Below are 18,632 nucleotides of genomic sequence, written 5' to 3' on the forward strand. Positions count from 1 at the left end.
AGAGTACAGCCTACTTTGAGTTTAAATAGTGTCTGTCTGGGCATGTGTGCATTCTTCCAAAATATTTTCCCTGCATATTGTAGGTATCAACTCGATCGTAGCCATTGCATCATACACAGGCTATAACCAAGAAGACTCTGTCATCATGAACCGTTCTGCTGTTGACAGAGGCTTTTTCAGGTAAGATCTGAATCTTTCCAACTTGAGAAGCTTTTATTTTTTTTTTAATGGAGTTTGAGGGAGCAGCACAATGAAAACAGTGAATGTGTATCTTAGCAAAACACAGGAATGGTTCATCCGTTGTGTAACCTGACTGTTCACTTTGCCTTCCCAACTCTTCCATTTTGGTCTTTACTCTGTTTTGGGTCTTTTGTATCACAGTTTAATGGAGAAATATTTGGGCTCTTCCCTGGTGTATTTTCATATAACTCTCGCCAGTTACATGAACAATGTTGCAGCGTTTTAACATAGACTTGTCTTTATTAGTGAGACAGTTGCTACCAGTAGGGATTGGAATGCCCTCTCCTTAGAAGGAACTGCTGTTGGCACAGCTGGTGGTTGATGGGACTTTGTGCATTATAGTATCTGAAAGCACTTTCATGTGCTGGCAACTGAGGCAGCAAACAAAAACCCTTAAAGCCCCAGAAAGACCCTTATATGAATTGAAAGTTCTTCACTGCAGCTCAGTTGTTCTGTGTGTGGCACTGCAAGGTAGCAGTAGAAGCCTAAAAAAGTTTGCAAAGTGGCAGGTATAAGGAGGAAAGTAACACAGGAATGATATGCTGAAGATGTGAATAGTCATTAGGAATAATAACTACTTCTGAGATGTCAAGCAGATCCAAAAGTCTTTACAGTGCATCAAAAATTAGGATGTTATCTTAGGTACTTTGGCAATACCTGCAAAGTGACCATAATGCCATCTGAAACGTTTTGGTTTGGTGGGGTGTTTTATTGGTTTTTTCCCCTCCTCAGTGAAGGTCAGATTAACAGGAAATCAGAGGAAAGGTTGTGTGGCATATGGTCATTATTTGGATTTGGTTGTCATTAGTAACAGTAGCCATAATATCCGAAAATGAGATATACAGATGAGGGAAAATGATGCCAGTTTCACTGGAGAAGACTCTGTAACTTTGTTTCAGATCTGTGTTCTATCGCTCATACAAAGAGCAGGAGTCTAAGAAAGGGTATGACCAAGAGGAAGTTTTTGAAAAGCCCACACGTGAAACTTGCCAAGGTAAGACAAAGGAACGTACGAAGACTGAGTTTTTAAATTAAGATTTTTGTGGGCAAGGTAGTTAATGTTGAACTAATTCAGTCTTCATTTTGGGACATACTAATACAGACATTTCTGTATTTCATAGCAATTAATATATCAGTTGAGATATTTCCATTAGGTATTTCAGCAGTTGTCTGAAGTTGCAGGCAGACTTGTTGAATTACTGCAGCACATCAGAGTCAGTATGTTGAAAAATTTGGGAGTCTACTTTCATTTTTCCTTTTTTCCCCCCAAGGTATGAGACACGCAATCTATGACAAACTTGATGATGATGGTTTGATAGCCCCTGGGGTCCGTGTGTCTGGGGATGATGTCATCATTGGCAAAACAGTCACACTGCCAGAAAATGAAGATGAGCTGGAAAGCACGAACAGACGCTTCACCAAGAGAGACTGCAGCACCTTCCTGCGGACCAGCGAGACTGGGATTGTAGATCAGGTCATGGTAACCCTGAACCAGGAAGGGTACAAGTTCTGCAAGATTAGGGTGAGCACTGACATTCATGCTGTCTGCTTTAATCATCTTTGGTCTGTGTTTAAGTTATCAGTTGAGTGCTTTCCTTTGGCTTACAGGTACGTTCTGTAAGAATTCCGCAAATTGGAGATAAATTCGCTAGCAGACATGGTCAGAAAGGAACCTGTGGTATCCAGTACAGGCAAGAGGTAGCCATTTATTTTTTTTCTTCTGGAGATTTTACCTGTGATGATCTTAGAATTGGAACTGTCTTAAGTGAATTGTCTTTGGAATTTCTACTCCTGTGCAATATGTTGACATAAGTGTAGATAAAATATTTTTTGAAGAGGACACAGCTGCTTCTTACATACTTAAATGCCTTTGAAATGCTTTAAAAGATGTAATTTGGATCCAGGCACCCACTTTTCCTAAACATGATGTTCTGGGAAGAAATGACTGTGTGTTTCCCTGCTCTAGGATATGCCCTTCACATGTGAAGGCATCACACCTGATATCATTATCAACCCCCATGCCATCCCTTCCCGTATGACCATTGGTCACTTGATTGAGTGTCTTCAGGGCAAGGTAAGAACAGTCTTTTATACTGCATGTCTGAGCAATATGAATTTAAATTTGGTGGGGGTTGTTGTTTGCTTTGAGCTTTTTTCTTTTTTTTTTTTTTTTTGTAAAGATGAATACTATCTAGTAGGTATTAATTCACTTAAAAATTATTGTTCTCCAGTTACTTGATAGCAAAAGGAGCTTTCTTAGGGAAGATATACAGTCCTATAAATTTTATCCAGCAGATCAGGCCCTACCTACAGTGTGCTCTCTCATGTGTTGCTTTTGTTCCAGACATTTTCCCCGACCCAGAAAAGGGAGTAGCAAAATTGTTTATTGTATATTTTTAAAAATAAGTGGCAGATAAACAAAGTGAGATAGGGTAGTACCATTGGCATGAAATCTCAAATTCCAGTATTAAGAGTTACAACTGTTTGAAACAGCTAAATATGGTCTACACAGTCCTTCGAAACCTGACAAACTTTTCCAAATCTCTTCTCTGTAGGTGTCTGCGAACAAGGGAGAAATTGGTGATGCTACACCCTTTAATGATGCTGTCAATGTGCAAAAGATTTCTAATCTTTTATCAGATTATGGCTATCATCTAAGAGGAAATGAGGTATAATCAAAACATCAATTTTTTTAATATACATTTGATGGGTGGTAAGGTTTATGACTGCATTGACTTCTTCAGGTCCTCTACAATGGCTTCACTGGTCGAAAAATCACATCCCAGATCTTCATTGGTCCTACCTATTACCAGCGTTTGAAGCACATGGTGGATGACAAAATCCATTCTCGTGCAAGAGGGCCAATCCAGATCCTTAACAGACAGCCCATGGAAGGCAGATCTCGGTAAGGATCCGTGTTAGTTTCTATATGGTGTTTTGTTTTTCTGTTGAGTTTTTAGCCCTGAACAATTAGTGGCTTCAGCTTTGCAGCTAGAACCAAATGGCCACCCGTTTTTTCATGTGTTTGGCTTAAGATTGTGTACTGGGTGCAGGTGCCAAGGTTTTGGTAGCAGGAGCCACTGCTGGGGTGGCCTCTCTGAGAATGGACCAGGGCTTGCCCTGTGCTGGACACAGCCACTTACAGCTGGCCCTGGAAGCCCCTCTGCTGGCCAGAGCTGAGCCCAGCAGTGGTGCTGGTGGCACCTCTGTGGGAATGTATTTAAGAGAGGGTAAAAAGTGCTGCACAGCAGCTGTGAGAGAGGAGTGAGGAAATGCAACAGGATCTGCCCTGCAGCCTGTGGAAAGCCCACGCTGGAGGAGGCTCCTGGCAGGAGGTGTGATCCGTGGGGGACCCCTGCTGCTGCAATCTGTTCCTGAAGGATTGGACCCCATGGGAAGGGCCCACGCTGAAAGAGTTTGTGAAGGACTATCCCATGGGAGGGACCACATGCTGGAGCAGGAACAAACTGAGGAGAAAGGAGCAGCTGAGAAGGAACTGTGGTGCAGTGACTGCAAGCCCCATTCCCCATGTCATCACAGGGAGAGGAGGAAGGACTTGGGAATGAAGGAGTGAAATAAGCCTGGGAAGAAGGCTGGGGAAGTGAACTTTTTAGTTTTGTCTTTATTTCACATCATCCTACTCCATTTTTAATGGGTGATACCATTTTCCCCATATGGAATCTGTTTTGCCTGTGATAGTAATTGATAAGCAATCTCCCTGGTTTTATCTCCACTCATGAGCTTTCCCGTCTGACTTTCTCCCCATGTCCTGTCGACATGGTGGGGATCAGAGAGCTGCTTGGTGGGCATCTGGCAAGCAGCCAAGATTTAACCCACCACAGATAAGCAGAGGATGACTTAATTGTACATTTCATTTTGCCGTGCAGTTGTGCTGTGGCTGTCAGATACCTGCTGTAGAAATGCTCATCAGCAGTTAGAAATTACTGTTTTCACCGTTTTATTCTGAGGTGTTAGAGGAAAATTAATGCACAGCTTTCCTCCTGCCTTGTAATACAGATACCTGTTCCACCAACAAGAATCGATTATTTTGCCAGTGAACTCAAAAGTTGGTTTTTCTCTTCCTTTTAGTGACGGTGGCCTTCGCTTTGGAGAAATGGAACGAGATTGCCAGATTGCTCATGGAGCAGCCCAGTTCTTGAGAGAAAGGTTGTTTGAAGCTTCAGACCCATACCAAGTCCATGTGTGTAACCTCTGTGGAATCATGGCGATTGCAAACACGAGGACTCACACCTACGAATGCCGCGGATGCCGTAATAAAACTCAGGTACGTGTGGTTTTCATCAGCCATTGTTTCTCCTTGTGGGCAAGAGGAAATGCCACTTGAGTGAAGCAGGAGGATAGGGAAGTAAATATTTAAAGAAGCACCAGAACAATTGCTATTTTAGTTTCATAACTGTTTTAAGTGTTTATAGCGTTGCAGTCAATTTGGATGCTTCGTTATTAATTTTGTAGTGTTGGTTTGTCACTTGGCAGGAAATGCTGTTCAAATATTGTACGGTGCGGAGTTTTCAGAGACTTTAAACGCTCAAGAGCTTATTTTTAGAAGTAAAACTCAGAATCACAGGAATTTAGAGGCATCGCCCTTGTGACTGTCCCATGAAGATATTTATGCTTGCAGAGCTGGGTCCCCACAGGAGGTCTTTTGTGTTGCACTTTGGTGGCTTTTTTTAACTTAATAAAAGCTCTGCAGTCCATGCTTGGTTACAGAAGTATGTCAAGGGAGAGCGGTGGCAGAGATAAGAATAGTTGCCTTGAACAGGCATGGTTTTGTGTGAGGGACTGACTGCTGCAACTCTTAACACAGCACTGGGGTTACAAATTGATGTGTGCTGGAAACCTTACCTGCATTTATGCACCTCAGGCACACTCTGCTATGCACATGTTCTATGTTAAGTGGCTCTTGTTTAGGATCAGATCCCTTTTAGGCTGCACTTTTACATTAAAAATGTGTTCTGGAGAGCTGCTACGTAGCCCTTACAGGAAATCTCAGCTTCCTTCTTGCTTTAAGTACTGTTTGTGAGCAATTCTTGTTAAATGCTTTCATGCATAACTTCAGATATGCTTTTAAGCCAAAAACTCAACAAGTTATTTGTGTAGAGGGTGGTGGAAGTTGATGCTTTATGAGTGTTTATCACAAGACTTTTATAATCTCTTTCCAGATATCTTTGGTTCGAATGCCCTATGCCTGCAAACTCCTCTTCCAAGAACTGATGTCTATGAGTATTGCACCTCGTATGATGAGTGTTTAGCCTTGAAAAGGGCTTTTTTTTTTTTTAATTACGAGACTGAAGTGCTCAGGTTTTGTTTCATTTTGTGTATGTTCCATTCAAAATACAGTTTTACTCATCTGCCATGTGCTGTTCAAAAGTATGTTTATTTCCTGTAAATAGAATTAAAATTTGTAATCAAACTTGTGATTCTATTTGTGTATCTGTGAAAGAAGTGTGCAAGCAAATTGGGACTCACAGAAAAAGGGAGTTAAGAGGGATTGGTTAGTCAGCTAGAAAAAGCCAGAGCTTGCAGCTTTCCGAAATACTAATTTAAAACTGTGCGTAAGTGAAAGTCCTCACATCACAGCTCTGCACCATCATCTGTGGAAAAACAAAAACATGTTACACTCTGACCTGTTCCAAGGGGGAATATTGCAACTTTGGCAGTAGCTTTGGGATCTCTTGGCTGAGGGCGAGACCTGACCCCTCCTTCCTTCCTGCCTTCTTTCCTTCCCTCCCTGCTGCAGGGGAGTGATAATAGATACATTTTTCTGTGCTGAGATCACCTGGGCATGGCACACAGACTCTCACAGTGTAGCTATGATGTCTGACAGTTTGTTACATTAACCTTATCAATTTCTTTTAAGCTGGTAGTCTGCATTTACTTATCACTTAGCTCCAGCTGCCTTAGAGCTTTCCTACAGCTGAAAAGAACCAGCTGTAACACGTGCTGGGTGTGTGTAAGAAACAAACTGAGGCACTATGCACAGGACTGCAACCTCGCGGTAGTTACTGTGAGAGAGGGAGTGAACGTTTTCTGCTCTGGGGTACAAGTGTGCTGTTCGTGGCACAACTCACTAAAACTCAATTTCATTCACATCCATAAATAAGATGTTTGAAAAGGGATTAGAAACTACCTAAAAACCATTAGCAAAATTCCTGTGAATGATATTTGGATTCATTGTAAGCTCTCATTTCAATGCCAGGTGCTGCTAATGCTCTTCTAAAGGAAGTATTTCAGCTCTTCAAACATAAGGATACAAAAAGTCAAGACTATATCATTTGGATAAAGCCAGCTGGGATTAAAAACTAAGGATTATGTCCAACAGAGGATTTGGGCAGCACAGTATTCTCTAGCTGGATGCTTTGTTCACCATGCCTCTGCCTCTAGCAGGGTTACAGTTACTGTTCTGGCTATCCAGATTTATTCCTAAGCTTATCATGTGGCTGTGGTACATCCTCTGCAGCTGGAATGAGGGTGACTGGTTTGCCACCAGCTTTGCTCACAGCCTAGGAAAGAGGACATGCTGTGGCAAATCTCTGAGGTTTGACATCCCAGCATACAGAGAACATGGCAGGAACTGGAATGTCTGTTGTGCCAATACTTCTCCCAAGAGAGAGGAGCAGGTTTGAAAGCATCCACACAACACTGAAAGGATGATACTAATGTAGGGTTGGAAACCCACTGAAAGTTGCTCTATAAAAAACCCAGAAGGTTGTTGTTTTGGTTTTTTGTTTTGGTTTTTTTTTTTATTATTTTTTTATTTTTATATTTTATGTTTTTTATTTTTTAATTTGGTATTTCCAGTACTTTACAGCATGTGGCAGGTTATTTAACAATCCCTTGAGAACTCTAGAAGCTGATTTGCTGGAATGTTTTGTCAAATGCAAAAAACTGCATGTTAAACTGGTATTTCTAATGCAGGGCGGCAGGGGGAGGGTTTGTTGGGTTCTTTTTTTTTTTTTTTTTTTTCTTTGAAAGCATTAAACAGAGGTGGCCCTTTTGTATCAAATAACAATAAACTGTTTGGGGAGAGAGCTGCTGAGTGTTCAGCCACACTTACCAACCTTTGGTCAAGGCTATTTCATGCAGAGTTTCCACAACATGGATTTTCGCAGAAGCTGTTGCCTCTCCTTTGGCATTAGATGCATGGCACTCATATTCCCCAGCATCCTCTTTGCTCAGAGGAGATATCTAAGGGAAGAAACACACCCCAGTCCCCCAGTGAGCATCCTGTGCACTGGTAGAGGTGATGCTGTTTTCAGGTATCTTACCTAACTTCTTTGTGCCAAACCCCGTACTCCCCTGTATCCCCCCTCTGCTTTTGCAGGTGGTATGCACACTTCTGCTAGACAGAGGAAGGGTGCATGCCACAGGTAGGACTGGAGGCAGCAGTCACCCTTATCCTTCATTTGTAACTCACTCAGGTTGTTTTCCTCTAAATGCCCTGTCTGTTGCCATGTCTCCTGTCCTGTTCTTTGTTCACGAGCAGCTTGCATGCTGCACTCTGCTGTCTGTGCAGCTCTGTGCATACACAGAGTACTTACCAGCACCCAGCCAGTCACTTCGTGTTTCTCAGGGCCCCCACGGGTCTGGATAGCCAAGTTCTCCCGGTCCCCAGGCAGAAGCTCCATCCTCTGGACACCATACTGTCCTCGAACTATCTAAACAGAAGTGCAGGAATGGGTAAAAACTTTGGGGCTTGCTTACGTTGGAACTGTGTGCTGAACCATACCTGCACACAGATCAACATTAGTTATACATGAATGTGTTTTATGCAGCAGCAGCATTTCCTAGTGTCAGCGTTTCACCTTATAGTGCAGCCCCACTACCCCAGAGTCTCAGCCCTGAGGCTGTGTTCCCCTTGCCCCAGCAGCAACACACAGAGTGGCACAGTTTTCTGGCATGGATGGTGCTGGGCAGTGGGATGTGCCAGCATGCCCTGTGCTGATCTGGCCTCGCAGAACTCGTGTGTTCCCAAGGGTGTGCTCAGCCCTGGATGCTTCTGCGGCAGCGAAGCAGGCAGTACCTCCTGGTAGGCACAGTATCCATGGGAAAGCAGCACTGCAGTCACTTCCCAGTGTCTGAGCCCAGAGCACAGCACAGGGTAAGTGGTGCTCAGCCCTTGTTACCACCAGGTCAAGCAGTCTCTCAGCCATGAGGAAGAGGCATGAAAAGCAGAGCAGCACTGACAGTGTAAACTCGGCATCTGCTCATAAACAAGCAGAACACGCTGCCTGAGTCAGCAAGCCCACACTGTATGCTCACCTGACAGTCTGCTCTGGAACCCCTACGAATAAAGCTTACGAATTTGTCTTACAGCAAATTTTGGGCCAATCTAGTTTTTTTCTCCATTGTATCCTTAAGTAGTAATGTTTCAGCTTAATTTTAAGATCCTTCACAAGGATGCATAAACCTGTGGCACTTGAGGAGGCTGCAGGGGTGATGCAGTGGCTCTCAGCCCTACGGCCAGGATCCTCTCCACTCAACATTGGCCCCCGTCCTAAGCCAGATGTTACCAGTGCTGCCAAAATCAACATGCTGCTGGCTACTGGAGCTAAATGACTGCCCCATGTGGTTCCTGTTCCTGACGTGGGCGATGTCTAGCCACCTCAGAGTCAATGCTGCCAGCAGGGTGAAGGTGAAAGCAGGTCAAGCGACATTCCCCACATGCTCCAAACACCAGGTGCTACCAAGAGAAACACGAGTCCTGTCCTGGCTCAGGATCAACAAAAGTTTATTTTCTAAATAATGTCTAAAAACTAAGCAAAACCAGATGTTTGTGGGTAGACAGAACTGCAGAGATGAGAGAACTCATCAAAGAGGTGTGCTTCTACAGAGGGGGATCTGCTGTGGCCTTTGTGCTTACCAGGCAGTTTCAGCTGCCTTGGTTTGCTGTGCTGTAAGAGCTCCTAGCAGGACCCTTACCTTGTTCCAGATGAGGACAGGGGTTGGGATGCCAATGACTTCACAGCTCAGGTAGATTTGTGCTCCTGTCACATTCCAGATGTCCTTAGGAGGAGTCACGATGGAGGGTCCTGCAAAAAGGGAGGAAAGCTTTTCAGTCCCAGGTGACTGACTGCAAGCCTGTCTCCATGCCTTTTAAGTGGGGGCCAGTCATGTCTGATGGTTTCTGAGGATGAGGTAAAGGTGATCCCTGCTAGGAGCCAAGTTCACTGGACTGATCCCACATCACAGCGCCTCTCTCTCTAAAGTGACACACACATCCAGCCTTAAGCTATCCAGACCAATGGGCACTCACCCCAGATGAAAACTCACGTGTTGAGCTCTTCAGGTGATGAACCCTCCTCCTTGCAAGGTTGTGGTTAGAGGTGTTTGTATTCTGTTATCTCAGGGGTTAAGCAGAACTCTACCAACTGCTGGCTCTGCTTACCATGCAGTCACCAAATCAGCTGGCATGGAGAAAAGGACCCCCAGGAGACAGTGCATCCACTCGCTATCATGCCATGGAGAGCTTGGCCAGCTTGGCAGCATCCTTTCTCCCAGCATGATTTCAATCCCATTGCTGTGGGCTAGCAGAATTCAATGTTATGCTGTACCTGTGTGCAATGCTCAGCCGAAGAAGGCTGGCTGGATGGTGGCAGAGCTCTCCATGGGGGAGATCTGGGAAGGAAGTGAGTGAATGCAGAGCTCCACTTTTCTCTAGAGAGCTCCAATTCCTGGTTAAATAGAGAGTTGCTTCTAAAGCATATCAAAGCAGGGCTGTTTTGCAGATCTGGCTGAAGATGTTTACCCCTCAGGCTGGGAAATGTCGGAGACGTGACCCATATCCCAGGAAGGGAAGAAAGGCCTTTTCTGTTCAATCCCTCTTTAGTGAGGCTGTTTTGCAAAATGCAGCTATTAACTCCCCGCAATACGAAGTGCAGACCAAGGGAGCACAGAGTGTTTATTTCCAGTTATTGATAGCTTTAAGACCACAACAAGCTGCTTTCCCCCTTCTGTTCTGAAGATGCAGGCAGCAACAGGAAACTAAGGCTCTCATTACACTCCATCAGGAGAAGGCGGCATTTCCTATGCAGACAGGTACTCCAGAACCTGGCTGATGGAAGCTCCTGGGTATAGTGACCCACAGACCACAGCTCATTCCCAGCCCCATAAAAAAGGGGCAGATCTGGGTCCTGATGCTCCTTATGGGATCCCAAACCTGCACTGATTTCAGCCCTGCATGTGCACTCCACCCTGCAGCCCTGCTGCAGACAGTGGGCTGCAGGTTTCAAGTGCATCCCACTGCAGCCACATCTTCCAGCAGAAAGCTGCTGTCTTTTTCCTCCTCAGGATCTGGGGCAGATCCACACTGGTATCACCAGCCAACGGGTATCAGCCATCCTTCTGTTTTAGCCCAAGGGATGCTGAGGTGGTTCCCTGCTCCGGAGCAGCTGGTGCAAACCCAGAGAAGTGTTCGCTCTTCTCTTTTGAGAGACTTCTCTGTCCAGGAATGGCTGTACACAGCCTGCTGGTGGGAAGCTGCAAAGAGACATGGGGTAGCTGCACTCAACAGCCTCTGTTACAGAACTATCCCAGTTCTGGTTTTAACAGGAGGCAGCTGTGGAGAAGCAGAAAAGTTTCATGTGTAGCCCTGGGCAATGGTTGAAACCACACCTAATAGTCAGCATGGGCTGGTTTCCTGGCGGACACCACAACCCAGGTGCTCCTCATTTGCACAGAGTTGAGTCTCTCATCTGAGGAAATTATTTAAGCAGTGTTTCAACACCCTGCTAAAGGTTTACCCCCTGAGTACCCCACAGTGGCCAGCTCAGGGTATTGCCATCCCCAGGACGGGGCCACCTCAGGTCATGCACTCTGGTCCCCTTACCCAGTGCAGCATTTCCTGCACAGCCCAGCTGTTCTTTTTCTGGTGTCCCTTAAACAATAGGGATAATAGGGTGCTTGGAAGCTCTGATGGGACACAATGTCCCCAGGCAGCTCGGCTGGACCCATGCTCTGTGAGGGCCTCCAGCTGATATGCACCCAGCAAAGCCTGCTGCTGCTTTCTGCTCCAGCCCCCCACTAGAGCAGAGCTTGGGGCCTGTCCCCAGCTGGCAGGGCTATGTCTGCCCCTGTATGACACCATCCTCTCTGTCACTGGGGTTCTTCTATAAGGCAGGAAAAACACAACTGCCCCCCCAATTACCACCATCTCTCACCACAGAAAAGGAGAGATTCTGACTCTTACATTAAAAGCCAGGTGGACTTTAAGGCACTGTTATGCTCTTCCAGGATCTGGCTCAATTCTCCTCTGGTTGGGAACTGGCAGCATTCAGCACACCACTAAATCCACTGCCTGAGGTGTCTCAGTCTCGGCTGCTGCCAAGTTTCCCCCTGTGCCGAGGGTTCAGACACCCACTTGCCCACAGGTGTTTGTTCACCCTGCCAGGATGAACAAGTCACACCATGATTTTTCAGCAGCAATTGCTGTCAGGGGAAAAGAGACAAGGAACTTCTACCTACCTCCTGGGTGAGGAGAAATTGTTTATCTTCTTGGACAGGGGAATTGCCTGCACAGCTTCACAGCAAAGCCCTGTCTGGCTTGGCACAGCAGTCACAGCACAGTGAGAGCTTGGCTGTTACAAGCTAGTCCTAAGCTCGGGATGTACATCCTGATCCAACCAGGCAGAACATGACGTTCTGCATTTGGCTGCAAAATGAGATAGAAGCATCCACAGGCCTCTGCCTGTATCTGACACAGCTCTGAGGCCAGGAGGGAATACACATCCTGAGAGATGCAACAAGTGTCATGGGAAAAGTCATTGTGCTCTCTCTGGACAACTGACTTAAATCCATACAGCCAAAACTCTAGAGCTGGGCTTCTTCCGCCACTAAAAATAAACTTCTGAGAAAGGCCAAGAAGTCAGCAGATTTAAAGTCATGTCATGACTGGCTACAGCAGTAGCTAAATTCTCACCACAGGGAGCTGACATCCAGGTGCATGACAGTCACCCTACTTACTGATTCTGCTGGTCCCCCTCATGCTCCCTCCCACAGTCCCCCAAAGTGGACAGAGATGGACAGATGACACGGCAACCTGACACAACAGGAGAGGCAGGGGATGGCTGAGCACTTCAGAAGATGTGAGGACATTCCCTCCTCCAAGTGTCCCTCTTGCTTCAGGAGTTCTTGTGAAGGGAGCAAAGCCAGGACTGGAAACAAGCTCACCTTGCACAGAGCAGATGTCTTGATTCCTGCCAGCAAGGAGCCTCCCCACAATCATCCTACAGCCTGCACCTCGGAGGCCTTTTTGCTCTCTTGGCAGCACTGCCCACAGAGGGGATGGTTTCTCCCTCAGCTTCCTTCGGGCTGAGGACCTGAGGGTTTCACCTGCTGATAAAAATGGTCACCACCATCGAGGAGGCTGTGTGCTCCCCGCTGTCCCACAGAGCCCGTGCCAGGGACCCTGTGGATGTACAGATGCTCCCTGACTGCGCAGGAGCTCCTTGACCAAGATGACAGCCCAGGCTGTTGATGGAGATCAGATGCTCTCCACAGGCACTTCAGGCATTTCCTCTGTGTTCAGCCCATTGTTTGTAAAACAAATAACTCTCCCTGGCTCTGGAAGGGGCTTTTTACAGAGCCCCAGAGCTCATTCACCCTGGGAGAGAGTCTCAAAACACAGGGACTACTTTTTCTGCAGCTTGCAGGGAGCTGGCAGCCTGTGTTATGTCAAAAATAGCAGCTGGAAAGGAGTTCCCATTGTTGTATGTAGCTGCTTTTCTGCCACAGCAATGTGCACAGCAGAGCCTCTGACGTCCTCGATGAGGATATTACTTGACATCTGTTCCTGACACCCCTCCTACACCAGGCACCCCTTCTCTGCTCAGCCACAGCTTGCAGAGATTTGGCATCTCCCAGCTCACCCACTTGTCCCTCACTGATACCTGCATGATCAATCACAGCTCAGGGTTAGCTGGTCCTCACCAATCTTCCTTTGGTGTCCACACACACTCAAATAAAAAACACACAGCAAGCAGAGCAGTAACTTTTTTGCTAAAATCAAGAGGCCTACAGATATGTCACTAAAGGCAAAAATCAGCTGGACATGAAGTACTGTGGGCTGTGTCCTGGTGCTTGGGCGTGCATGGAAGCCCAGACCATGAACACACGAAGCCATGCACCACATGCTGAAGCTCACGTGGGGGAAAGCTTGGCTCCCAGCAAGCCCTCCTGCACACTGCACTGCCCTGCCACGGCCCCAGGTCACACACGGGCTGGGAACACTCCCCGAGAGCACAAACCCAAGCAAAAGCTAAACATTGTTCACTCCCACAAGCTATTGCAAGTCTGAAAATAAACCCACTCCAGTCTCCTAAGTTGCTGGTAAAGTACTTTCCCTTCAAAATTACTTTATATGGAAAAAGGGAAACCTTCCTTAAGCAACATCTAGTCATTTTAGCTGGCATGGCCTCAGCTGCTCCCTCCCAAGTCAGTGCCCTGTGAGAGGCGGCAGCAGACGAAGTGCAAGCAGCTCCTGGCCTTCCCCACTCCCAAAGCTGCCTGCTGCTTTCTGCTGGATTTACAAGCCTCCTCCTTTACCTTCTTCTGAAGGCATTTCTCCTCCTCCTGTAATCTGTCTTTGAAGAGACTAAGGAGTTACAGAAGGAAGCTCCAAGACATCCACATGAAAGCGGAGGCTGTGTCTGTCTGGACGCTCCCCCTCAGACTTCAGCAGGCCCTGGAAAGGCGGCAAACACGAACACAGCTTTGCCCAAGCCCTGGAGACCTGAGACTGAGTCAGCATGAGGAAGGGCCCTGGGCCACCATCACTGTGCCATGGAGCAACTCCTGCTTTCCACACCCCTGGGCTCCATGTGGTGCACACCACTGCCACTGGAAACCTCAGCCCTGCTGTTTTACCATGGTTTGGGAACACTGCCTTCAGAGACCTTGTGCCTGACCTTCACATCACAGAATCACAGAACAGTGTGGGTTGCAAGAGACCTTAAAGATCATCTACTTCCATGAGCTAAAGCCTGGAAAGAATGTGAAAAGCTTGCAGTGGGAGACACAGAAACAAGGCATGGCAGCATTTATGCATGGAAAAGCGAGCAGGGCTTTCAAAAATCTGACCTGATTAGACTTGTTACGTGGTAATCTCCTATTTAGTTCTAACCTCAGCCAACCTCAGCCCAACAAAGGATTAAACGCATTTTTTTAAACACAGCATGCCTTTCCAGCAACAGAAAAAACAAACATGGGGTGGAATTTGCTGATCAGTAATCATTCCTTCCTAGTGAATTTGGGTATGCTGTGTTGATTGAGAATGAAGACACAGGTGAAATACAGGACCCTCCTGGGCAGTGAAGGTTTTGCATAGTCCCCAGCATACTGTTGCTCTCTAGGGCTCTGACAAGTAATATATTAAACAACTTCCACACTAGATTTTAGCACAGTAACCATAAAAACTCAAGCTCCAGTGAACCAAAACCTTTTCAAATAATGGAATTCCTTTTAGGGAGGAATTTATGACCTATGCTACAACAGTGGAAGCCCCCAAAGTTACACATGAATTTTAAATTACCAGTATTTTTGAAGAGTGAGAGCAATAAACAGCAGTGTTCAGGAGTCAGTCATGAAACACAACAGAGTCCAGGAAGGCTGGACACATTTTAAAAAAGGAATTGTTAAATATTCAAGAGCAGACTGTCCCCAGGTGTAGAAAGACCAGGGAAAAAGACCAGCCTCATTAAACAGAGAACTTAGGCTGGAATTTAGGGGGAAAAAAAGGAGAATCTATCATCTCTGGAAGAAGGGTCAGGTAACATGGGAGGGCTATAAGGATGTCATGAGGTAGGGAGAAAATAAGAAGGGCCAAAGCCCAAGCAGAATTTGATTTGGCTATAATTAAAGACAACAAAAAAAGTTTCTATAAATACATTGGCAGCAAAAGGAGGGTCAAGGAGTGTCTCTATCATTTGTTGAATGCAGAGGGTAGTGTAGTGACAGGGGATGAGAAAAAGGCAGAGGCACTTAATGCCTTCTTTGTCTTCAATATCAAGACCAGTTGTCCTCAGGATACCCAGCTCTCAGAGTTGGAAGTCAGTGATGGGGAGATGAGTGAAGCTCCCATAATCCATGAGGAAATGATTAGTGGCCTGCTGTGCCAGTTAGACACTCACAAGTCTGTGGGCCCTGATGGGATCCAGCCCAGAGTGCTCTCCCACAGACTCTCAGGATGCAGCACAAAAATGCTGGTAAGATCCACCTGCGAACACAACGTTTCCTTTGCAGTGGGAGACAGCAGGTAGCAGGCCACTGCTGCAAGACCCCCACTCCCACCTGATGAAGAAACTCAAACCAGATTCCCAGAAGAATCAGGGAACTCAGTTCATTTCCAGCCACAGACAACTTAGCAAAAACTTTTCTAAATCTTTCCCCAACAAAGACAAAACCACTCATAAAATGTGTATATTCTTCTAAGTCCCTTAAAATTCAAAAAAGGAAGAATGAGAGGAAAGAACTAAAGCAATCTGAGCCTCTTGTTAACAAATCCAGAAGAATTTCTTGCAAAATGTGCCTGGCTATGAACTATATTTTGTGGTGTCTAGAGTTGGGAGCCTTTGTACTTAAGGCAGCTGTATCAAGAGAAGACAAGTTAATCTCAGTGATAATAGCAGTCTGCCAATTCCCACAAGTTTTTTCCCAAACCCCTGTTTTTGCTCTACTCTGGTAGTGTGTGGGGATTAAAAAAATAAAACAAACCACCCTCAAAACTAAGATATTTCCAGCAAAGCCTCAACAGCTGAATTTGGATGGAATGAGCCAACAGATGTGATTCATGTTTCTTGTTTTGAAGTTGACCTGTGGAAACTTGGCACTTCTTTGTCTGCAGGACAGACGTACCTTTATGGAACAGTGGAGCACCAGCAAAGCAAAACCACTGATGGGGTAAATTGGCAGGAATTTGGGGGTGCAATGTATTTGCCTGGGGCAGTCACAATCCTACGTCCATCAGCCTGTTCTTTCAAACCCTGTGGACAGCCAAGAAACCTCGCACCCACCTTCTCCTGAGCCCGAGAGCTTAGCAAAAAACCCTTCCAGGAGGGATGCTGTCTGGGCTTCTGGGAAGCCAAAATGATACCTCCCTGGGGGGACAGCACAGCTCCAGTGACTGGGATCTCCTTGCTGGTGAGACCTAGACAAGTTTAATGCTGGTTACAGTCAGCTTTAAAAGAATCTCTCCTGGTTCTGCTGTTCATCTGTAGCCTGTGGGAGGGATCCTGTGAGCCCTCATCATCAAAAGGAAAAGCCCTGCACGTTTCCAGTGCTGGGAAAACACTTTTATGGAGCCACAAAGTTTTAAACCACATTCAGATGAATAGAAATAAAGCAGACTGCTTGGCAAGCCAGCAAATTTACCCTTCACACAGAGAGGCCCTGAGTTTCTACCCCCAGGAGGTCTTTGTAGGTAGGTACAAAGCAGCACCAGTTCCCCAGAGAGTGAAACACTGTCCTCTGAAGTCTGCTGAGAGCTGCTTTGTGGTACACTGCATTTGGGCAAGAACAGGAGTTTGGCTTCCACCAAGAGAGAAGTGAGCATAACACAAAGTCTTGAATGACAACAGCAAAACAACCTGGAGACCCCAACCCTGTTGGAACAAGCATTAGGGACTTCAAACCATATAATGAGGCAATTTTAGCAGTATTTCCAGCCGTCACAACACATCTCTCAAAGTACGAATTTGCTGGTAGCTAATGATAAGAAAGACTCAGGGGTATTTGTCCTTTCCTGCACTGGTTAGGCAACAAGTCAGTGCCTGGTATTTTTCAGCTCAGACATCATAATCAGAAATCCTGATAGCTTTTTTTTTATGGGGGTTGGTGCTTTGAGGTTGCTTTTCTGCCTGGCTTGAGCTGAGCCATGCAACCCTAATTCTTTATGCCAGCTGGCTTTGCACGGCAGTGGGTACCACAGTCCTCCTGCCCCAGGTCCTAGCTGGCTGCAAACAGCCTCAGTGTGTGCACTGCAAATTGAATTTCAGCCTACATTCCTGAAGCCACCAGCTCCTTAAGAGGCTCTTCTGAACATCTGTGCACAGCTGTGTGACAGCAGTGACAGAGGGCAGCTCCCCAGCTGTCAGAGCAGCCTCCCCTCCTGCCAAGGGGGCCACCAGAGGAGGCACCCCAGACTGCCTGTACCTGCCCCACCAGCAGGCTTCTGCTTTGTGTCTGGACCTGCCCTGCCTGCAAGACCTGGCAGCAGACCTGAGCTGCATTTTCATAGGCAGAGAGCAAACAGACAATCCGTTTAAAGGCAATGTTGGAAAGCAGATGGAAAACTTCACAGCATCTGCCTCCTGCATCCTCAGCACTGTGATTAGCTACAAAGAGGCTGCTGGGACACACAGGTAGAGACGGGATGCAGGAAGTGGTGCCCTGAGAGAGAGCAGGGCAAACCCGTGGCCAGCTGAGTGCAAGCGTGAGGGCAAAGCAGGAGCCCAGCCAACAGGGTGCAGCATGGCATCACTGCCTGCTCCCCCAGAGCAAAAAGACAGGCAGCTTTTTCTGCTGGCACACCACCAAGAGCAGCCAGCCAGCTTCAAGGAGTTGGCAATCAAGCAGGATGCCTTTTTCCAGACATCCCCAACAGTTCTGCCCACATAAAACTCACTCCAGAAAAGACCAGCTGGATCCCTCCATCTGCCAATGCAGGTAGAGCAAGGGTTATTTCCGTCCTTTCAAACTCTTCTCAACTGTGTCTTCCTTTGCCCTCCAGCAGGAAGTTTTGGCTGCAGCAGAAATACCTTTTTCTGCATGGCTTCATCATTTCTGTACAAATCACAGACATCACATCTGAGAGGTCTGGGAAACAATCAAGGACAAGGTCAAGGCAAATTCTGCAGGGCTGAGGATGTGCTCATTCCTTTTGCTATTTAGTATCAAAGAAAGATCCAACAGGATGTGCAAAACAAGCCTTCCCTCTCCAGCTTCACTTGAACAAAAAAAACAACAAAAAAAATCCCAAGAGCAATCAAACACAGTTAGGACCCACTGCTGGAACCATATGCTTCCGGCTCTCTTCTCAGATACTCTCTTGAAAGGCTGCTCACTCTTGGACTGAAAGAAGGTGGTCCTTACAATCCAGTAAGGGCATGTATACACCTCAGAGCCCATCTGCCACAAACAGGAAGCCCAAGTGCCCTGTCACCCAAGGACTTCCTTCTGTGCAAAAACTATCACACAAATGGCCAATCCTGCCTGTTTGTGGTCTCCCTGTGCTGGATCCCACCCTAGATAGTGCCTGCATCTGTTTGTGGTGGGAAATGGCAAAAGTCAGAACTTCCACTATTTGACTACCACAGTATTCAGGTCCTTCTAGAAACCTAGAAAAATGTGGTCTCCTATCTGGAAAGATACTGGAAAACACT

At 46.4% G+C, this 18,632-nt stretch overlaps 2 protein-coding genes across 3 annotated transcripts in view; one reads left to right on the forward strand and one right to left on the reverse strand.

Moving 5' to 3' along the window:
- Window positions 1-5,671, forward strand: part of POLR2B (RNA polymerase II subunit B) — a 19,057-nt gene extending 13,386 nt beyond the window's left edge. Inside the window, exons 17-25 of the mRNA XM_039550655.1 lie at window positions 84-180; window positions 1,140-1,234; window positions 1,512-1,762; window positions 1,849-1,938; window positions 2,207-2,314; window positions 2,796-2,909; window positions 2,985-3,145; window positions 4,330-4,525; window positions 5,421-5,671. Coding sequence (XP_039406589.1) covers window positions 84-180; window positions 1,140-1,234; window positions 1,512-1,762; window positions 1,849-1,938; window positions 2,207-2,314; window positions 2,796-2,909; window positions 2,985-3,145; window positions 4,330-4,525; window positions 5,421-5,510 — 1,202 coding nt within the window. The 3' untranslated portion in view covers window positions 5,511-5,671. The remainder of the gene's footprint in view (window positions 1-83; window positions 181-1,139; window positions 1,235-1,511; window positions 1,763-1,848; window positions 1,939-2,206; window positions 2,315-2,795; window positions 2,910-2,984; window positions 3,146-4,329; window positions 4,526-5,420) is intronic.
- The window catches only part of IGFBP7 (insulin like growth factor binding protein 7), a 15,539-nt gene continuing 2,523 nt past the window's right edge, over window positions 5,617-18,632 (reverse strand). Inside the window, exons 2-5 of one of the 2 annotated variants that reach the window (XM_039550670.1) lie at window positions 9,181-9,290; window positions 7,800-7,916; window positions 7,320-7,446; window positions 5,617-5,852 (exon numbers count right to left, since the gene is read on the reverse strand). In XM_039550670.1, coding sequence (XP_039406604.1) covers window positions 5,833-5,852; window positions 7,320-7,446; window positions 7,800-7,916; window positions 9,181-9,290 — 374 coding nt within the window. In that variant the 3' untranslated portion in view covers window positions 5,617-5,832. Of the gene's footprint in view, window positions 5,853-7,315; window positions 7,447-7,799; window positions 7,917-9,180; window positions 9,291-18,632 lie in introns of both variants that reach the window. The other variant, XM_039550671.1, reaches the window with a different exon arrangement.

Source organism: Corvus cornix, chromosome 4 (genome assembly GCF_000738735.6).
Source record: "Corvus cornix cornix isolate S_Up_H32 chromosome 4, ASM73873v5, whole genome shotgun sequence".
NCBI lineage: Eukaryota > Metazoa > Chordata > Aves > Passeriformes > Corvidae > Corvus > Corvus cornix.